At 38.6% G+C, this 23,601-nt stretch overlaps 1 protein-coding gene across 1 annotated transcript in view; it reads left to right on the forward strand.

The window, feature by feature from the left end:
* The first annotated feature begins 8,706 nt into the window (after positions 1 to 8,706).
* Positions 8,707 to 23,601, forward strand: part of LOC126367745 (NAD(+) hydrolase sarm1) — a 98,938-nt gene continuing 84,043 nt past the window's right edge. The window contains exon 1 of the mRNA XM_050011455.1: positions 8,707 to 9,232. Within this exon, the coding sequence (XP_049867412.1) occupies positions 8,870 to 9,232 (363 nt within the window). The 5' untranslated portion in view covers positions 8,707 to 8,869. The remainder of the gene's footprint in view (positions 9,233 to 23,601) is intronic.

Genomic DNA, 23,601 nt, shown 5'->3' on the forward strand with positions numbered 1-23,601 from the left:
TATTATTATTATTTCACGCGGTAGATATACTTTACGTTACGGGTATGAATTTATGTAGGTGCATGATATTGTAAAAACTCTTTAATAATAAGAATACTGGCTGATTTTTTTATATAACATTTATCTACTTGTATTTTTTTTAATTATTCCATTTTATCTCTGACACTATCTGCCTAAAGGCTAGGTAATAAAGCTTCTTTTATATAACATTTGCGCTTTTTTACTGTTCATGATAAATATTATTGTGTACTTTAACAACGCCTCAGGCATAAAGTAACTTATCTTCGAAGCTTATAGAAGTCACGAACAAACATATCGTTAACTGATATTTGATTTATCATGTTTATATCAATATTAGGTTAGAATGTTAACTGCTACAAGGTTGGAGGATAATTTCGTAACATGTACGTGAGATTATCTTTGCATAATCGGATTATAATAAATGTTCAATGTAAGTTGGGACTTAGCCGCACCTTTCATAATGACTTGTTTGTTAAACCTACCAAACTCCCAAAGCACACACCCCTGACATATTTTTTTTTATTCTTATCGTGAGTTTCCGTGACAGACAGCCCTGTTCGGAGAACACGTGACTTACATCGTAATGTCTTTGGTTCGGGCTTTTTGGCGGGAAACGGGAACGGGACAGTTGCATTCTTCATTGAATAATCTAAATAATTAATACGAAGTGGTGTTTTGTGGTTAATGATCGCATTAAGTTAGTCGGAAGACATTCGCGAGTGTTATTATATCGGAGTATTCAATAAACAAAGTGTATCTGCCTATTTTCGCTTCCGCTTCATAACTCGAAAGTTTATGCGGACTTTTGAGTTAATTCGTTCGGGGTTCGGAGTAGGAGTCTACTCCGAGGGTAGGGGCTTAGGTTTCACCATCATCACCTTTCATCATTTCATTAATCATCAAGAAAAAGAATACGTAAGACATGGCTGTATGGGCATAGTTCCCTTTGCCTTACCCTTCGGGGAAAACCAAAACAAAAAAAAATGTCTCTGGTTCGAATCCCGGCTCGGGAACTAAATTACTGAATTCGACTTTATGAGTTTAAATTCACGTTTGGATTATAGATAATTGATATCACGTGGTTTCTAGGACTCGTGTTCAGCTAATGGCAAAGATCTCGCCCTCCTAGTATGGGGCCTCCAAACACAGGCTATGTAGCTTAAATGGAGACCCCAAACCACCAGGGGCCTGTTTTATAAAACTTACAATTGTAAATTACAATGACAATTTGATGTTCATTACGTAGCTAATATGAAACTGCAAAATATTCGTGATCACACACTCCGCAATGTACATCAAATTGTCGTTGTAATTTACAATTGTAAGTTTTATAAAACAGGCCCCAGTAGTTAAGGCGTTATTATAAAATAAAATAAACATTCTTTTTTTATTACATGGGACTTATACGTACAAAGTGACATTGTAACGAATACTGAGGGGGATGCTTCAGACTATGATTCTGAGTTGATATCAAGTGGAATTTCTTGTGTTTTTTTAAATTATTTTCGGTCCCTTACTTCTGCGACGGAAAAATCCACTTGATGTCAACTCGGAATCATGGTCTGAATCATCCCTCAAAGTTTTCGATACGATGTCACTAACTCCCTGTATACTGCGCGATGCTATGTTATGTTAAGTGGTATTTAAGACCCAGAGGGGTGAGGTAACTTTAACTCGGAGCCCAATACGAATTGGTACGGGGGGAGTTACCTTTCTTTTTTAAAGAATATCAGAAATTACGTAGTAGCTCTTGAAGATAGTGTGGAGACTAACAAACGACTTTTTGAATACACACTTGGTTTGATAAGTGGCGGTCTGTTTTACTGTCAAACACTTCTTCTTGTATGCGAACGTGACTATGATTTTATTAGTTTTAATTTTTATCGCGATTTCGAATATTCGAGTCGAGATTCGCGACTTTCGAGACATCCTCAAACCTTTTCACAGGGTTCGCTTACCTAACCTGAAGCTTTGACAGGATCAGTTTTTTACGGAGACGGCTGCCTGTCTTACCTTTCAACCCTCGATAGAAAATCAGCCCAATTAAAACAGGTTAGGTCACATACCCCCAAAACGGATTTCTCGGGAATGTGGATTTTCTCACAATGTTTTCCGTCACTGCTGTCCACGTATTTCTGAACCTAACATAAATTGTCTAAGCAAGAGATACGAACCTGCGACCTTAAAGTGAGAGTTAGGCGTCCTTCCAACTGGGCTATCACGTTTCTCACTTACTCAGTCCAACCATTCCATTCCAGCATCATCCCGAATGAACTTCCGACCGCTAGTTCTGAAGATGCCAGCACGCCACCTCCTGCAAGACCCTGACACCTGCCCGGTGGCCGAGGAGTTACGAGCTGAACTGGACTCCCCACAACTGGAGATGGAGGCGTCAGAGTTGGACAGAGAGATGGATAGTGGTGAACAGCATCTAGCTAGAGGCGTTGCTATGGCAACGGAAGAAAGTGACGCCGATACGGTAAGTGATTTTCGTATGTTTTTAGACCATTTAAGTACGATTTATCTTTGGTACAATTTAGGTATAGCTTTTTTGAATATATGTCGTCAAGATATGCATGCGATATTGCACCGTGTGGTATTGATGTTCATGTTTTTGTACCTAACACTTACCCAAGCTTAGAAATAACTCACAAAAAAATGTGACCGAAAAATTCTGAATCAGACGGAATTCAACATTCCGAGTTAGAATTTATCAATCTTTATAGTAGTAATCTTTTATTGTGGATTTTGTTTTCGTTGAATTTCTATGATGCGTTTTCTTATTTCTTACCAATTTTTTTTTTCATGATCAGAGGCCTCAAGTTTTCTTTTGTTTTTCTATATTGTAGTATAGTAATTAAATTATCACTTTACACTTTTTTAATAATCAAAAATCAAATATTTGAAATATGCCAAAGCTGGAGTTCCAGTTATAAAAATAACGAATATAATAATTTAATAAATTGTATATTTCTTAAACAAGGTCAGGATAATACCATTTAATATTATGTATTTATAGCCAATAAATATCGTTAAATGTACTATTGATTGTTGGTTATTAAAATAATTCGTAAAATAAATAACGAGAAGACATAAAACCCATCACGGATGGGGTTATTTATTACAACAAACTTTTTTTTATTCTTAAATTTTATGGAGAATTTTTTCTTTCAAGAAAATGTCATCCTCATATTGAAAAGGATGACATTTTCTTGAAAGAACTTTTTTTTTTACATGGTTTATTGTAGAATTGCCGTAGATGGCATTGACTACTTGGCCGGACAAATCAAATCAAATCAAATATACTTTATTGCACACAACATACAAAACAAATTAACCCAGATGATGATAGATACAGTACAATCTGGCGGCCTTATGGGGAACGCTGAGGGTACCCGGTACAAAATTTAAGACAACAGGCCTAAGGGTGCCCAGTTGGTCGCGAAATTCGGCTCAGGGCGTCGTCTGAGAGGAAGAATTCCAACTAACAACGATTTTACAATGTAGGTAATATACTAGGTCCATTTCCTCGACCATTTGTCCGGCCAAGTAGTTAATGCCATTCGCAGCAAATCTACAATAAGTCACATCAAAAAAGGGAGCCATATTGGCTGACATAAAACATTTTCACTTTTTTCAAACCGTCTTTTTTGATATTAATGTTATAATCCTACTTAAATAAATTATATTAGTGTAACATTTGGTTCGAGTAATCCAGTTGTCAAGTCTCATACATTTTATTTCTAGTAATCCTGATTTATACATTGTTTTAAGTTTACGCGGTTATTATCATAATTAAAGCACATAAAATAATAAAAAATCATAATATCGGGAGTCTCATATCCCCATTTAAACGCGGTAAGAACCCGTTATTGTGTGCTTTAATCCTGATTTAATAAAACAAGGTATGCTCAATCCTATGAAAAGCCGCCATTTCTAGCCGTTTGATGACGTAAGTGTTACCTTTAAATTGGTTATTGGTACATTCTATACGTTTTAATATTATTTCATTCATAAACATAAACAGCCTATATACGTCCCACTTCTGGGCACAGACCTCCCCTCCATCAAGCGGAGGGGGTACGGAGCATACTCCACCACGCTGCTCCACTGCGGGTAAGAAAATAAAATAAAACGAGACGAAAGACATTGAGTCACTTTTCCTATAAAAATAAAAAAAGAAAATGTATGTTAATGGGGACGCTGCGGCTATAATTTCCAAGCGTTACACGTCTCTAACTGAAAATATCTCGACTCGCCTTAATCTAGTGTCGCAACGTATACGTAGTATGTTAAATGGATTCCTCGGCACATCCGTGTAAACATAATATTATACTCGTATTCTAGTCTTAAAAAAAAGCAAAAGTAGCATGGAAAATGCTGCACCGACAAGAGCGTGGCTCTATTGATGATGATGATTCTAGTCTTCAGCCGTCGACTCTGTCCGCTTTTGAGGTGACCGTGGTAGTTTTGCGCAAATGTCATTAACTACTTCACCGGACAAATGTGGAGCGCTCAGAGCTCTCCCAAAACTTTAGACAACAGCACAGACACTTCATAAAAAACACCTTTTTTATACAGACGCTACACATTGACGTTATCGTACACGCGCATCTGTGTGTGTGACGTAAGCCTAAAGTATTAGGGTAAACCTAGCTCAGACACTGGTGGGGAGCGGAGAGTTGCCGTTCTACGTAGTAATTGATCTGATTTGTACTAGCCTATTCCGCGATCTCCGCCTACCCCAATGGTATTATAGGGGTGATGATAGTTTGCTAGCTTATTGGCCCCGATTCCTGCAGACACCGCCTAATTTTATTTTAAGTTATATCCGTCATTTTCATATCCGTCGAAAAGGAAAGGGACGGATGATTCACAGCTCTTAATTTTAGGAAGAATGAGTAAATGAATGAATAACCCGGGCGAATCAAAAGGTACCTCGCTGGTATGCAATCCGTTTGACGTGCTGTCTACTTAACTGTGTCGGGTTATTGACGGATGTAAAATTTTTAGACGGTTGGTTTAGATTTGTGCTTAAAATTGACGTGTGTTCCATTAATTTTATGCTTGTCGATTACCCGTCCCTTTCCTTTTCGGCGGATAAGAAAATGACAGATATAACTTAAAATAAAATTAGATGGTATTTACAGGAATTAGCACCATTGTCCATATGGATAGATAATTCATCTAAAAAAACTTTATTTCACAATAATATTTACAGACGGAAAATAACATTACCTAATAATAAAAAGTAAAAAGCATGATAAAAAAAATACTAATAAATTTTTATTTATTAGGTAATTCATCTTGTTGACGAAGATTCATACCCTGTTTATTTGTTTGTTGGGGGTGAGGGGTTTGAGGGTAATTGAGGAGGTGATTGGGGATGAGGGGAATTGGAGTTGTTGCAGCTTGTGTCAAATCAAACATCATATACTTATCATTTTATTTGAATAGAACTTACTAATCTATTGATCTTGTATTTGTTGTAAGTAGGTATGTAGTCGTTACATGAGCCGTGTGAGAGGCCTTTGGCGGCTCAGTAATAATCCTGATCCCAGGGTTGATGAGGTTGGTATTCCACCTCACAACCCACTCAAAATACCTCAAATTCTCGTCCAAAATACCTCAGTGTCTCAAGACGAAAGTCTTTGACCAGTGCGTGTTGCCAATGATGACCTACGGCAGTAAGACGTGGCCGCTTACTATGGGTCTCGTGAGGAGGCTCGGTGTCGCTCAGCGGGCAATGGAGAGAGCTAGGCTCAGTATTTCCCTGCTCGATCGAATTAGAAATGATGAGATCCGCAGGAGAACTAAAGTCACTGACATAGCTCGGAGAATTGCCAAGCTGAAGTGGCAGTGGGCAGGACACATAGCGAGGAGAACCGATGGCAGCTGGGCGCGGAAAGGTTCTCGAATGGCGACCACGTGTCGGACGACGCTCAGTGGGTAGGCCCGCTACAAGGTGGACCGACGATCTGGTGAAGGTCGCGGAAAGCCGCTGGATGCGGGCAGCGCAGGAGTGTCGTGGAGATCCTTGGGGGAGGCCTATGCCCAGCAGTGGCCGTCGTACGACTGATAATGAGGATGATGAACCCACAAGAAAGAAGTCCGAATAAAATCCGATAAGAAGAGAAATCTATTTCAGTCCATCCGTATTGTCATCGTAATCTAGAAAATATTTTTCCTCTCAGACGACGCCCTGAGCCGAGGTTCGCGCCCAACTGGGCACCCTCAGGCCTGTTGTCTTAAACGTTGTACCGGGTGAGAGCCTTCAGCGCTCCCCATTTGTCCGGCCAAGTAGTTAATGCCATCTGCGGCAAATCTACAATAAGTCACGTCAAAAAATAAATAAATAAATAAATAAAAAAAAAGCTTCTAAGATTTAGTTTAGAATACCTATGTCGTCAAAGTTTACAATGGGTTTAGTTTATAGCTCGTGAAAATCAGATTAGTTCCATATTACACACCTTAAAACATCAAACCCGATTTATGTGAAAATCCACGGGAGACTCCTAAATATTCATGCTACATTGACTTAGGACCATTGTTCAATGGTTCAAGATATTTTTTTAAGATCTAAACCAGCGCTACCTAAAGTGAGTTCCGCAGAACCTAGTGGTTCCGTAGAAATGTAACTGGGGTTCAGCGAAATTGTTTATTTTTGGCTTTATAGGATTAGTTTCAGTGTCTTTGATTTGTAATTTTTATATGAAATAAAATATGTTTGGTGGGTGTTCTGTTACGTTAAAAGTTTGGGACACTCTGATCTAGACACACGGTAGTGCGGTCTACCGCAACGCCCTTTTTCTTTTGTTTTTTTTCGGACTTGACCAGACCGCATATAAAAAGGGCGTCACAACAGTTATTAGCTTATTATACTAACAATTTCGGGCCTCGTTTATTATGATTTCGATTCACTTACAGCCTTTTGCCATTCGCGGCGTGCACTACTTGGCCGAGCATGCGAGCGGGCGAGCAAAAGAAACGCTTCATAAAAAAAAACTCCTGTCAGGTTTATTTACTGTTTGTATAGTTAGAATAGTTACCTACCTCTACGAAATGCTACCTCTACGAAGTACTAGCTCAACGAAGTATTACTTCTACGAATAGATACCTCTACGAATGGATACCAACCTACGAGTAATATAGCAAATGTAAATTGTTACAGGCAATAAATTTATTTTATTCTTATTCTTAATATCAGTTTTTTTAAGTACGTTTCAAATTGACGAGAATTTGACGATATTGTACTTTGAACTTTAACTTAGTTACTGTATGAATCATTGAATAATAATGTAATGTAAAATGATAAACATTAGGTACCTACGTTGGAAGTGCCCCGCGCCTATTGTTTGGTTTTAAATAAAAACAAGTACTTAGGCATTGTTAGTTAGAAAGGAATCGATCGACTTACTGATGTAAGTTAGTAGTCGTTACATGAGCCATGTTAGGGGCCTTTGGCGGCTCAATAGTAAGCCTAATAAGCCTGATACCAGGCTTGATGAGGTTGGTACTCCACCTCACAACCCATACGATAGAAGATTAGGCCCTTATAATAAAATTTCATATGTGTAAATTGTACGTCAAAATTTACAAATTATCAACCTACTGGATACAGTAAAAAAAAATTACCTTTGACAAGTTTATAGTTGATACTTAATTGTACTCACATGCCCACTATGTGCGAGGATCTTTTCCAATAAGATTGGCTTTATAAGCCACATGCGAGCACATGAGTTGAAGCAGTCGCCGTAGCCGAAATCGGCTGGATCGCATCATCATCATCATCAGTTGATACTTAGTAATTACGTCAAAGACCGTTAAAATATTTCCCATATTTAACCGTCTGTTTATTATATCGCTAGGCGTAATCGCCCAATCAATCATTGTTTATCGAGTAGCTACTGATCATGTGTTACATCATATCGTCGATACGCGACATGAGGGACCGTGGTTATGCGAGGTTAAACTTAAAACGGCGTCCTACTTTCCTCCTTTTAGATTACAACATCGCCTCACGTATTTATGGCACCATCTGTTAGTCTACATCTCCATTCCTTCCTCAACTATAAAGAATAGACATTCCTTTTCTTTATTACAACAACGTAACCAATAAAACGCATCCAGAATTTAAGTTCTCGTTCTAAATATCGAACGGAAAACTACCACAGTACATGTGTTTCAGTCGTACAATTGCCCTATTTCAAAGGTATTATCAGAACAGTGACCAATTTAGAATTAACCGCATTAGCAACGGATATTTCCTCGTGTTATCCTGTCGGAGCGCCGTTTGTTTACTATGGCAACGGCACGTGCGCTCTCGCGCTATCAGCGTCGCGCGTGCGCGATAACATCGCGCAGTATGCGTCCGGCCGTGCACTGACCGCGATTGCTGCTTCACAGTGATTTGCACAATCTGGCGTACAATGAGACGGCTTGGAGCGGAGTCGGGGCGCGGCGCGAACTAGGACGGTTCCCGTGGTAGCGGAACGTAAACAACGCGTGATCGATCGGTAGTGTCGCGTGCCTGGCGATCGTCTGCGAGTGTTGATGTTGTAACGAGCTGCTAGTCAGCGGTCACCTGAGCTCGGTGGCGCGCGGCCGGCGGGAACAATGACGCCTTGACCTTGTGGCGCGGGGGGGGACGCGATGACGCCACCGCGGCCGCGCGCGGCTTTCGGGTGCGATCCTTCGTGCACGGCATCCGCGTAATCGGCGGTCAGCGATTCTAAAATACCGCGCGGTGGGCGGCGCGAGCGCGCGCTCATTCCGCGACCCGGCGCCGACGCCGCCGCCTCGAACGACCGACCGACCGCCTCCCGACGCGACATGCGCGCGCACCGACATGGGTAATGTGCAGTGCTGCGCCAGCGGACGCTTCCGAGAGGGGAAACCGCCTAAAAAACCGAAAGTTAAGAAGGATAAGAAAGGGAAGAATAAGAACAGTGCGAAAAACAGTGTGAGTGGTGGCAAAGGGAACGGGATTGTGAATCCCTTCACGGAGAAGGAGAAAGTGACCGTGGCAGAGGATAAGTGTGAGCGCGCGGCGCCTGCGCCGGCCGAGAGGCAGTCGCAGGCGCCGCCCGAGGGGGCGCAGGCTGACCCTCCGCAGCAGCCCCCGACGACGACCGAACATCTGGAGACCTCTGAGCCTGACGGACCACGCAACGAGAGCATGGCTGCGGCGCGAGAGAGATTCTTCGGACAGGTATTCTACTTCAGACTTCACTCATCATCTCTCGTTTCCCTCTGAGCCCCGCTGACTAACCAGAAGTTACTCACAGGTCCGTTTTTTACAGAATCATCTGCCAATAGAATTCCTCGAAAGCAATTTGAAATAAGAATGTCAATAAAACTGAAACCGTTTAAGTGACTGTAAAATTTAATTATCCATGAATATTCTAATTGGACCAACTGTTTCTGGACAGAACAGATTTGACTATTTACTTTGATGTTAAATTTGACTCCGTGAAATCAGACGTCCATAAAAAATAAAGTATGATACATTCTAAACGACTAAAAACGGGACAGAGGATCAGGTAACAAACAGGCCTAAGTCTGCGTGTCTACCAAAACCCCTTTATCTTGACAGGTCGAATCCCTAACTAGTCCTTTTTCACAGGTTTGCTTGCCCTGTTTAAAAATAACATTCGCTTATCTAAGTACGTCTTATACGTGCCATGTCAAAGATAATGTTCTTTTAATTGGTAGATAGTTAAATGGAAATTAAATATATACTTTTAGGTAAAAAATACTTTGTTGATAGGAGACAGCGAAACGTACCTTTTCTTTGATGAAATTATAGATTCAAAATGTGTATTTTCTTGCTTATAATATAATATAATAATTTAAACCGATTCACCAAAAATAAAGTGTTCATAATAAGTTTATGATGGCCAGTTCACTTTCAAATGTCCCTCCTTTTCAGTAGACAGTTATTTTAATATTTCATTGTCCTTTTTATTATAAGTAAAAAAAGGATTTTAGAAGATACGGTAAAAGTCTTCACGCTACTCCGCAAAGGGTTAAACAGCAGGTCTACAAAACAGTCAGACTCATATTAAAAATATATTTATTATAAATATTATAATAGATATTACAGCTCTCAAGATTATAATTTACATTGTACATTATTTATGTTTATTCTTATCTTAAAGAGAACGGAATAAAACAGTCGCTGCTTTGTTTTGATTTTATATTTTATACTTACTTCAATAATATTCATGGTAATTAGAGGTCGTGACTTTGACATTTTTTTCGGTTCAGTGACAATGCGTAGGTACTAAATTTTGTATTTTATTTATTTTGTAGTTGAATTGTTTTAAAAATGATTATTTTTATGAATTTTGGAGTTATTTTAGTGGGACAAATTTAAAAAGAGTTCTTCTTGCTTTTCAGCTTGATAGCTGTCGCAAAAATAACCAACTAATAAGTTTTTTTGTGTCTTTGTGATGGTCGAGATATCCTTTTTCCAACGTTTTATTTTAAACCTGTTTTGACTTGATTACTTCGGCAGATATACAGACGCTGGATAAAGACTGAGACAGTAATCCTTTTTTTATAGTAGATAAACTTTTCAATATATTTTTTTCTTTCTTTTTTTATAATTCTGATCTTTCGCCCTACAATTAATACTTATATTTCCCTTGCGCTGCGCTATCCCCTTTTCACAGAGTCCGTTTATGTTATCATCATCAGCCCATTAACGTCCCCACTGCTGGGGCACGGGCCTTCCCTATGAATGGATAGGGAGAACGGGCCTTAAACCATCACGCGGGCCCAGTGCGGATTGATGGTTATTAACGACTGCTAATGCAGCCAGGACCAACGGTTTAACGTGCCTTCCGAAGCACGGAGGAGCTCGAGATGAAAAGTTTTTTTTTGTGGTCACCCATCCTATGACCGGCCATTGCGAAAGTTGCTTAACTTCAACAATCGCAGACCGAGCGCGTTCACCGCTGCGCCACCGAGCTCCTCCGTTTATGTAACCCTGAAGATATTGACCGGTTTTATACTGTCTTTTTACATGTAACATTGCAATAAGCGATTGCAATAGTTATTTTTTCCTATTTGCATTAATTTATTCATTAACATGTGATAAGAGAGAGAAGTGGTGTAAAAGACGATATAGCGACTAAGATTGAGAAAAGAATGTTAAGTTGGTTTGAACACGTAGAACGAAGGATAATAGGTTTACGAATGCAGTATACAAAGCGAAAGTTCGTGGTATGTTTGTCAAACCAAATTAAAGATGTCCCTTAAAAAAGGTTCAGTGCGATCTCCCCCGGTTGCTATCAAGGCCAGAGTGAACAGGCACCTTCTGGGCGAGCTCGCTCCATCTTAGGCCTCGTCAATGCCTTCGGGCATGTCTGGTGCCAAGAGCAAACCCATCAAAGGTCAAAAAATCTACTTTGAACCGACATGCATGTATGAAACGATTGTTGAATGTGGAAGAAGCAAAAGAAGTGTGCCAGGATCGAAGCAAATGGAGTTAGTCTCTGCTTATAATCTGCTTCCCCGGTGGGCAATAGGCGTGAGTTTATGTATGTACATTCATTGTAATAAATATATTGTTAATTTTAAATAAAATAAAATTAAAAAATATACATGTTAGGTATTTTGAATATGTTTTCACACCTTCACTAAGGTCATGACGAAGTTGGGTACTCAACCTCAAAATGCACCTGGGTTTGTTATGCAAATATTGCACTTTATCGTATTCATAAACACTTTGTATACTTATTTTGAACTGAACGGGTTTCTTGCGATGATCTAACTTGCACAGATTAATTCAAGGATGCGCAAGCGCTTGGCAAGTTTGAGTTTGTTTAAAAGATTCTTATTATATGACGGATTTGTTATGTTTTATACTTAATACAAGACGGCAAGTCGTGTCGACCCGTGGTAGAAAGCTTGCCTCTCACTTTGTGGTTGCAGGTTCGAATCTACGACAGGCCTAAACCAATGATTGTCGAATTTATTTTCGAATTCATGTCAGAAGTGAAGGAAAACATCGTGAGGAAACCCACATTCCAGAGGAATGCATTTTCGAAGTATGTGACCAAACCTGTATTGGGCTGGTTTTTCCTTCGCGGGTTAGTAGGTTAGACAGGCAATCGCTTCTGTAAAAACCGGACCTGTTAAATCTTCAGGTTAGGGAAGCGGACCCTGAAAAGGGATTTTTCCTGAAAGGGACATTCCCACTTTGGGAATATTCCCGGGACCGGCACATCACTGTCAGAGACGTTTTCCCCATTTTTTCTTCAAATCAGCAGGATGAATCATACAAACGCGAATTTTCGCGATTCGGCGTTTTCCACGTACCCAGTGTTAATAGTAATGTAAAATTAGAATGTTCCCTGAATCGCCGCCACTTATTTGCCAGCAAGTCATCTCACTCCGGCACAGATACAAAATTAGGATGGAACGTGAATATTGCAGATCAATAAAAACTTCACAAAACCAATTCCGTTTGTCTATAGGAGTGGAATTCGCTTAAAAATATGTATAAAACAGTTAACTTGTAGCTAAGAGATCTTTTGCATTAGATGTTTAAATAAAGATTTACAGAGTTTACTTCAGATTCTGTGGTCTCTACTTACCCCAACGGGAAACAGGCGGGATCAGGCATGGTCTTATGTACAGTCACGAGCATTAATATGTATACACTTTGGTACCATGTCACATTAACTTTTTTTGACAAATTGAACTGTAAGTCTCACTAAACGTCAAATATGTTAGTGCGACAGAGTCCTAAAGTGGGTACATTATATTGCTCATGACTGTATGTGGATTCAGCTATTACGGTAAGCACACACCCATAGCAATTACGTCTATATGTAGCACTTTCTGTGCCACAATAATGTAACCATTAGGTTTCTATTAATAGAAAGCAATAAACACGCCACTGCTTACTAGCCTCTAGTCTAGCTTCCGCCAATTGTGAAGAGTGATAAATAGAGGGGGGCCTTACTCAATTTCTTGAGTCAGAAAATCTGAGTCTGTTCTGAGAAACAAATACCTCACTCTTGAGTTCACATTGTCAATGGGATTCGCAACTTTTCAACAAAACGAAACACTTTAGAACCGATATTCGGTATCGACGATTTCCCTCATTCAGCACTGATCGCTACCGGCGCATTAAGGTTGATTAATCTTAATCTTTGATCTTTCAAATATCATTCTCTCAGACGCTGCCCAGGTTCGCGCCCAACTGGGCACCATCCATACCCCCTCCGGTTAATTGAGGGGGGGCCTATGCCCAGCAGTAGGACGTATACAGACTTTTTAAGTACGTATGCAACCTGACTGTCATCTTTAAACCCCTTATGCGGCCAGCAAGTTTAATTAATGTAATTCTGTCCTTGTTACTTGAATTTGTATAGCAAATAACCAACTGTCCTAAATACTGAGTCAATCTTAAATACGTCCCTTTCTTGTTGCTCTGAGGATCGCCTGAGTCAGTGACTGAGGAAAGTGACCGAGTGATTCCAATTCTGCTCTTGGAGCCGCTCCAGCGTTCTCGAAATAGCTCACGTTAATTCATACTACATTTTATGCACAGTTTCTTCGTTTTGTGATCTCCAACATTCGTATCCTTTGTTGGCAAACTTTGAGGAATCACAAAGTGTTTTAAATGATTTATTGAATTTTGTGACAGTTTAAGCGGGGTCAATGGAGCTTTTACTCTGTTGTTCAAGATTTAAATAGATTGGGTAATAAGTTTCACTGATATTTTACTGCAGCATGTAACATTTTACCGCCAAATTGACTTCGTTTATGTCCACTTCGTTTGTTATTTTGAATGTCGATGAATGAAATAGGGTTAGGGGACGACTCAAGATAGTAAGGATGTATTGTCTGAAGATGGATATGTGTGTGAAGAGCGTGAGTACTGGAGCCTTAGCGAAGTTGCAAACGTTTATGACCATGGCATAAGAAAACCAGGTATGCTCAAAACTGACAGCTAGCATTTCAAGGTTAGCCCAGCTGACGTCATCCCACCTTTTTTTTTTCTTTTTTTTATAGAGGGTTTTTTCTATACAGAATATGCCACCCTCATAGTTCTTACAATATTATAGGTTTAACCTACGTTTCTCTGCCACCTTAAATAACTTATAAAGTGCCTTAGCGTCGTCCGAAGTCCCACCTTACGTTGCCATTTCGTAAAAAAAAATTACCCACGTCCTATGTTTTTAATTTACCTACTTTGCAAGGAAATTTTATACTTTTACTAAAAGATTTACGTACAGTTTTAATGCTTTCTATATTTGTGACGAATAATAGTAATTAAATACCTTAGTCAGTTTTTTTTAATTTTTTTTTTAATTATTACACAAACACTAGTCAGTCTAAAATAATATAATAATAAGTAGTCAGTAATTCACTTAATTTTCAATAATAAAATTTACGTCCTTGGAATGTTGGAGATACCAATTTAATGGTAACACTTACGTCATCAAGGGCTAGCAATGGCGGCTTGTCATAGGATTGAGCATACCTGGTCTCCTTATACCTTGATTATGACAATTGACACTCACAGTGATAAAGCATGGAATCAATTCCATAAGGTGACATGCCAATGTCAATTGTGACTCTGAAGTTACCCTGAAGTGACTGTGAGTTGTCTTATTGAAAACCTGCGGCTCTGTGTACACTATAGTTCAACAAACGTAACATGATTAGAATAACAGTAGGACAGAGATATAGTACATCGCCTAGTAAGAAAGAGACAAAAAATATAATTTTAATTAATTTACTTACGTTTGATGAACCCATTGATGTATTATGTTACTATAGGATGGAATAAAAATTACCGGCATAACTCTATTTGAGTAGGCGCAAAGAAATAGAAAAATAAGTAAAAAAAAGAAAAGACAAAAATATATTAAACAGTTTTTGTATTGTATTGTACTTATAGTATATTTTTTTGAAATCAATGAGGTTTTTTTTTTAATTCTATATAATCTATAGTATCTTTTGTAATGAATTTATAAGCAATAAAACGCTAATCTGTCCATCATAGACCTGCTACTATTAACTCGTAAAATGGTCAGCTCCAAACAAGCAGTTGACTCTTTTCTTATATGTATGGTATAAGTAGTACTATAATTTCATAGTCAAATAAAATAATGGGACAATTCGTTCTTCCATTTATAACGTGGTAAATATGTCGCTCAATAGATGCTAATAACTTCGCCTAGTCGTTTTGACGTGTCAGAACTAACGATTGTCTGTGACTTTGTTCGTGTTTTTTTTCTGTGGGAAAATCCGTTTGGAAAGAATAATAAGTGACTTTTTTTGTACGTTCGCGTATGATAGGCATAAGGACAATTTGGACAATCCTTACAAAAACTTAGTTTATACAGTGTGCTGCCTTACCCCGTGAGATCGAGGGAGACAGCATTAATTTATTTGGTCCAAAATTATGTAAGATTATAATATCAATAAAGCCACATCAGCGCCACTACCGGTGGATAATGTTACAAATACGATAAATGATTGCCATTGCCAACGTTTGGCCATATCATGAAGTGATCATGCATTCAGTTGCCCATATCGTTAAACGTTTTGTGTTCATTGATCTGGCCAAACTACATCATGATGTGGCCAACGAATGATATTCTATTTCATGAAATATAACCGTTTCATGAAATGATCAATTCTAAGATCTGGCCACGACATACAGGGTGTTAGTGACATCGTAACGAAAACTTTGAGGGGTGGTTCAGGCCATGATTCTGAGTTGATATCAAGTAGAAATTTCCGTCGCAAAAGTATGGATTGGAAAATAATTAAAAAGAAAAGAAAAATTTTCATTAATTTTTTGACACGAAATTCCACTTGATATCAACTCAGAATCATGGTCTGAACCATCCCCCTCAGTATTCGTTACGGTGTCACTAACACCCATACCTACTTATATGGCTACCGTATGTACTTGTACGGGGTGTAAGTGTCATCGTAACGAATACTGAGAGGGATGATTCATCTGATTATTCTGAGTTAATATCAAGTGGAATTTTCTATCGCAAAAGTATAGAATTGAAAATAATTTAAAAAAACTAAAAAAATAATATGAATTTTGCGACGGAAAATTCCACTTGATATTAACTCAGAATCATGGTCTGAATCATCCCTCTGAGTATTCGTTACGATGTCACTAACACCCTGTATACCTCTATATGTACATAGCGGTCAAACACATAACCCTCCTTTTTGCTTCGTCGCTGTCGGGTTTAAATTGAATTATTTTCGAATGTCACATAACAAGACAAGCAGGAAGTCTGTACTGTTTATTCTAATACATACATTTAATTTTAAAGATGAGCTGTTTCCTCATTGGCATGCATTTATATATATTTTGTATGTATATATGTATGTTGCGTATGGAAGTATGGCCGCACGTTTCTTTCATAACGATGAATATTTAGGCGATAGCCTGTCGCTATGGGGTTCATAACTTCCATCTTAGGACAGATAATGGATATCATTAGTAGCCGCGGATTATCTTATCGAATCCGACCTTATGGTTTAGTGGTTAACCGTTGAACTCACAATCCAGAGGTCCAAGTTTCTAGTCCCTGAGGAGATAAATCACAAAAATCACTTTCATGAGCCCTAGTTTGGCTAGAACGTGACAATCTGATCATCAGATTGTCCGAAAGTAAGATGATTTATGCTTCGGAAGGCAAGTTAAGCCGTTGGTCCCGGTTACTACTTACTTAAGAACGTAGTCGTTACATGATCAATGTTTGGGACCAATGGCGGCTCGATACGGGGGTAGCATTATTATGTATGTGTTTGTTGTATGTATGTACATACATTTATAAATTCACGCCCGTCAGCTAATGGGGTGGGAGAGCCACAACTACCTCACTATGCTAAAAGAAAGGGACGGGTAATCGACAGTTATCAAATTTATGGAACACCCGTCAATTTTACGCAGAAATCTAAACAAGCCTCTCAAAATTTTACATTGGGCATCAACCCGACAGAATTAAGTTGACAGCGTACCTCAAATGGGTTTGCTTATCAGAGAGATGCCTATTTGATTTGCCCGGGTTATTCATTAGTTCACTCATCACTCATTAATTCAGACACCGCAACACTAGCTGACGTATTTTGACAGAACTAATTCTTACCGCGCGTTGAGACTATTGTAAAATGTTACCTTTTTGAAATATAATCACTATTTGTACTGTACTGGTCGTTTTGTTTAATAATATGTATGTATGACTATAGAATTCTGACACGAAAACAGCACTTCTAGTACCTCGGTGCTCAAGATATTTGCGCTATCATTTAGCACAATAGCAACAGTCGACCTTGGAGTGCTACTGAGCTATCTATTTAATGATTAGTAGGTATTTTTCTTTCAAACCCGCTTTAACTTCACTTTGTATTGTTGTGAAGGAAATTCTAAACGTGTTTCAATGGAATTTCTTTGATGCTCATAATTGGGTATAAATCGGGTACTACTTAATCTTGTTGTATACCTATGTATATGTTATAGTTTTAACTCTTATGTTTTCTAAGAAGATTTATGGCTGTTTTAATTTAGAAGTTAATTTCTGTTTAAGTTTTATACATATTTAATTATATATAAATATATATACACTTAGATATATAAGTTTGTTGTTGTAATTACGAATGTTGTGTGTACCTGTAATTGGAGCACATATACAAAAACTAATTTAAGACTTGTATTGTATAACTTTACAATATGTGTACTGTTGGTATACCTATCTAAATAAATAAATAAATAAAATAAAATCGAAATGGGTCTGGAATCTACAAAATGTTTTATTTTGGTTAAAATCACGCCATAAAAATAGTAGGTTAGGTTAACACATTTAATGGCCTCGATTCCTGCAAACTCCTAATTTTATGTTAAGTTATACCCGCCATTTTCTTATCCGCCGAAAATGAAAAGGATGACTGACAATGTTAATTTTAAAATGAATCAGTGAATGTATCAATAACCCGGACGAATAAAATAGACACCCCGCTGATATGCAACCCCTTTGTCGTGTGCTGATAACTTAATTCTGTTAGGTTGCCAATATAAAGTATTGGGAGGGTTTAAATTTCTGCCTAAAATTGACGGGTGTTCCATAAATTTTATGCCTGTCACTACCCGTCCCTTTCTTTTTCGACGGGTACGAAAATGACAGGTATAACTTAAAATTAGATGGTGTCTACAGGAATTAGTACCATTATCTCATATTAGGTGACAGACGAGGACACGGTGCTCGTCACGCGCATGTACTTGACAGGGCGCCTCATAGGCTCCAGAGGAGCGCATAGACTGTGCATAATCATGGGTCCAGGAGTATACAAGAAACTGCCTGACCATATCACACTAGCAAAGAATTGCACTATATTTAAACTTAGACTTAAAAACATGACTTATCGAGCATGTATTCTATAGTTTTGACGATCTGTAAATGATAATATATTTTAATGTAATTTAATTCCGTAATAATACTTAATTTAAATTGATTTTTAATATTATATTTTTATAATTTAATATTAAATACATTATTTATATTATTATAAAAAAAATATAATAATATAATAATAATATTCTTTTTATCTGTTTTTATATTTATTCATTTTTTACTTTTTTTATTATTATTTAATTTGTACGCACAGGACCGCGAAAAATGGAAAGAGGAAGGGGAGGTCATTGCCCAGTTGTGGGATCTTGTAGGCTAGATTAGATTAGAATTTAATTGAATTTTGTAATATCTGTTATGTGTAATTATTATTATCAAATAACTATAACTATACTTACCCAAGAGTTGTCTGGAAGACATCGCTACATTAGCCTCTTCTTATCGTGTGGGTTATGAGGTGGATTACCAACCTCATCAACCATGGTGTCAGGGTTATTATTGAGCCACCAAAGGCCCCTGACATGGCTCATGTAACGACTACATACTTACATCAGTAAGTAGTAATCGGGACCAACGGCTTAACGCTACTTTAGCCAATAAGGTGGGTTATTGTGCTCTCTATCCTTTTAGAATTGTTCTGTTTCTCTGTTGTTATGTGTGTGTCTGTGTGTCAGTATGATCATGTGTGTCTATAGATGTATCTATCAAATTGCGTGCCATTTTCCATCTAAAGAATTCGTTTAAAACACAAATGGCGGATCGAAACCAGAAGTGGTTTGGAGATTATTTTATCTGTGTTTTAGTGAGTTATTGAGCTAGACGCATGCGCAGGCGCGCCGGGTCAATGGCGCGTGACGTCATCACAATAAATAAATCTCAAGTCATATGGGATGTTAGTCGGCTACTTGAGTTTGGCCTCGCTCAGGGCCAAGTGGTGAGTTTTAGGTGCAGGAATATAATGTTATTCATATGTGTAGGTTGGGAATGATAGTCTAACTCAAGTGATTATTTCACAGACGATGATACAAACAGCCTTATTACAAAATAAGACTAAATAAAGAACGAGACAAAAATTTAACATACAGTCCGAAAAAAAACGTACGCATAGAAATTGTGTCGGCTCCTTGTGAGGTGGACCATCGTAATATGATAAATATAAATTGTATCACTGCCTAATAATTAAGTATGTTGTCCTCTCTACCAGTTGCAGTGCCCTTACCGGGTCCATGTTGATACTATAATACTTACTTCTATATTTTTATAACACCACAATTTGTACGAACGAAATTTGGTCGCAATAAAACATTTCTATTTCTATTTCACCTGTCCCCATACATACATATATAGGCGTCCACCATAAAAGAGCCTCCACCACAAAGGGGCTTCCACCACAAAGGGGCTTCCACCACAAAGGGTCCTCCACCGCAAAGGGGCCTTCACCGCAAAGGGGCCTTCACTACAAAGGGGCCTCCACCACAAATGTATCATTAGGGACATTTATCAATCGGAAGAAATACGGAGCATACCCCATTATGCTGCACTCCTTCCTGACAGAAAAACATAAATCGGATCTGGTTATTTGTCTTTGTCGTTTCCGAGCCGACCAGGAATCGAATCCTAGACCTGGGGAACCTCGGGTTACTATTTAAAGTGTCTAGCCGTTACAACAGAGATGTGGTTATGTCCTGTTATCTGCCATAACAAAAAAAAACAGGATTAATCTTTAAATCGTGCGTGATTCATTTTAAACCAGTCAACTAACATAAGTACATACATGCATACATCAAGCCACTCCCAAACCCACGACTGCTCACGTCTGTACGCTTACACGCTCTAAGAATACATTATGTATTAGCATATGATTCTATATCGTTTTAACTATGAATCACGCGCATACTCTTCAAAAACATCTTTAAACTATTTGCTGTTACTTCGCTGCTAAATCTAACATTGGAAATTATTTTTTGTCACGATTGTGGTTTCTACAACACCCCGGACACTTCGTACAAACAACCTCGTTTTACACAGACATCACACATTGACGTTATCTTACTCGCGCGTCTGTGTGTGTGACGTCTGACGCCATAGGATTCAGGTCTATACTATGTTCGGGGCGGGGTGAGGTAAACCTAGCTCAGACGCTGGTGGGGAGCGGAGAGTTGCCGTTCTATTATTATAGTATTATTCCTTAGTTTATGCTTATGAGAAAGGGTTCTAAAGTATCATGTACCCGATATTGCTCATGACTGTATCTTGCTCTCATGACATGCCGAGAGTTTTTAGTCCTCAGTCAACGGAGAATCGCCAGGTTTCTCTGGGGCGCCCCTTTTGTGTTTTCCACGCAGACACCACGTCATTTCCATTTGCAGATGTGAGCTTCCAGAGTATTTTGCCCATTCAATCTCTAGAGCTCACCCCACCCCGAATGCGATAAAATTTGGCACGTACCTACGTCTGTCAAGTCTATCAAACATTTACAATCTAACCTAGAAATGAAACTAAAAGCATACGATATGAAGTCATGCATACTTACATATTACATACATACTGTACACAACGAACGTAATATTGTAGTATATGTTATTGCTTTTATGTGTGTAAATATGTATGTGTTATTATGGCATTGGTACTATTTGTAACGCGAACGATTGGAAAATATATATTGTACCCATGTTTAGTTCACACAGAATTGTAAATTGAACGTAGTTGTTATTCCAACGACGTATCTTAGACAACGTTTCTGTTAGACTCTAGTATATTATGTAATAGTTTAGTTACTCGAGGACAGTTTCAACTTAAGATTATATTTGACGTGACTTATTGTAGATTTACTGCAAATGGCATTCACTACTTGGCCGGACAAGTGGGGAGCGCTGAGGACTCTCACTCGGTACAAAATTAAAGACAACAGGCCTGAGGGTCCCAGTTGGAAGCACTTCGTCTCAGGGCGTCGTTTGAGAGGAAGAATATTTGAAAGAATTAATCGACCCTAGTGGGTCGATAGCGATAAGCGCTGAATAAGGGAACTCGTCGACCACGCCGGCGACGATGTTTAAAGCATGTAACTAAAGCATTCGTATTAAGACAATAAAAGTCAATCGCTGAAGTAACACACCGATGCATCCTGTTGTAAGATATGGCAACGATTAGCTAAGGGACAGGTACTCGACAGGCATAAAATGTATGGAACACCCGTCAATTTTAAGCAGAAATTTAAAATGAGCCAATAACCCGGGAGAATTAAGCAGACAGCACACGTCCAACGGGTTGCATATGAGCGAGATGCCTATTTTATTCGCCCGGGTTATTCATTCATTTTTAAATAAACAGTTGTCAATCATCCGTCTCGTTTCCTTTTCGGAGAATAAGAACATGACAGGTATAACTAAAAATAAAATTAGGATGTGTCTGCAGGAATCGGGGCCATCATCTTCTATAGTGTGGATTGTGAGGTGGATTACCAACCTCAGCAACCCTGGTGTCAGGGTTATTATTGAGCCGCCAACGGCCCCTGACATGGCTCATGTAACGATTGGGCCATTATTTCACGAATACATCATAAATGTGATCTATGTCGCATTGAATTCAATCCCGCTGCCGATTATGGAGTATGTCTGACATTACAATAGGGTTTCTTATTACAGTCGTTTTAACACGATTTATGTTACTACGCACGATTGTAATAGATATCGATATTTCAACACAAACATACATACATAAACTCACGCCTATTTCCCACCGGGGTAAGCAGAGACTATAGAATTCCATTTGCTTCGATCCTGACACACTTCTCTTGCTTCCTCCACATTCATCAATCGCTTCATACACGCACGCCGGTTCAGAGTAGATCGTATTGAACCTTTTTTAAGGACATCTCCAATTTGATCATCGTAAGTCCTTCTCGGTCTTCCTCTGCCAGCTCTACCATCAACTTTCGCCATACCCAATAATCGATATTTCAAACACTTTACAATATGAGAATCCGTAATAGTCCTGGGGGGTTAAAATGGCCACACCGAAGCAATTCATCTAAGAAACCAATATTGCTATTTGACATTTGTTTGCATTGCGCACTTACTTTTATATGCGCAAATGTTTAATTGCAATATTGATTTCCTAAATGAATTGCTTCGATGTGGCCATTTTACCCCCCCTGTTCAGAGTACGCGTGACTCACATCGTAGTTACGGGTTCGAATTTCGGCTTGGGCTCTAAACTACTGAATTCGACTTTATGAGTCTGAATTCATGTTTGGATCAAAGATAACAGATACCTTGTGGTTTCCAGGATATTTTCCCGGTTAATAGGCTCGCCCCCCAGTATACGTATGGACGTGAGACATAGCTTGCGACGCAAAGGTGTATAGTATACGCTTCTGCCTATCTGTATGCGAGCACATCTATCTAACTAAACCAACTAACTCACCAGTAGGTAACCAGTTTCCAATCACTGTAGGTACAAGTTATTATGAGTCCAATGTGTTTGCGTGGTTCTTTAATATAAGTAGGTAAATTCAGAATATTTATAACGTTTTCACATATCGTGATCATAAACAATTATTTAAGTGGTTTTAACTTGAACCTAGCACCTAGGTCTTTATATAATTTGATAATATGACGATACCTTAAATGACCGTACAAACCTTTCTAGTCTTTGTAACACTTATTTGCTAATGTGTTTTTGTACATGTATGCAGAAATAATAAATAAAAAAAATCCCTTCAAGGACAGATAACATAAGCGAAAAGTATTTCTTAGGGCCTCATCAGAAAAGTACACCTACATAAATAAATAGGTTTATATCTATACCTTCTTCTTCTATCGTGTGGGTTCTGATGTGGAGAACCAACCTCATCAACCATGATGTATACCTATCTATCACATTCTCAGTGGTGAAGGAAAAGATCGTGAGGAGGTATGTGACCTGACCTGTATTTGGCTGGTTATCCCTTCGTGGGTTGGAAGGTCAGACAGGCAGTCGCTTCTGTATAAAACTGGACCTGTCAAATCTTCAGGTTAGGCAAGCGGACCGTGTGAAAAAGGGGATAATGCTAGGGAGATGATGATGTATACCTATCTATATACCTATCTAAAATATTGTTTAGGTAAGTTTAGATCATCATCACTAATAGGTATAAGAGCCACGCTCTTGTCGGTGTAGCATTCTCCTTGCTTCT

Source organism: Pectinophora gossypiella, chromosome 6 (assembly GCF_024362695.1).
Source record: "Pectinophora gossypiella chromosome 6, ilPecGoss1.1, whole genome shotgun sequence".
In the NCBI taxonomy this organism is placed as follows: Eukaryota; Metazoa; Arthropoda; class Insecta; order Lepidoptera; family Gelechiidae; genus Pectinophora; species Pectinophora gossypiella.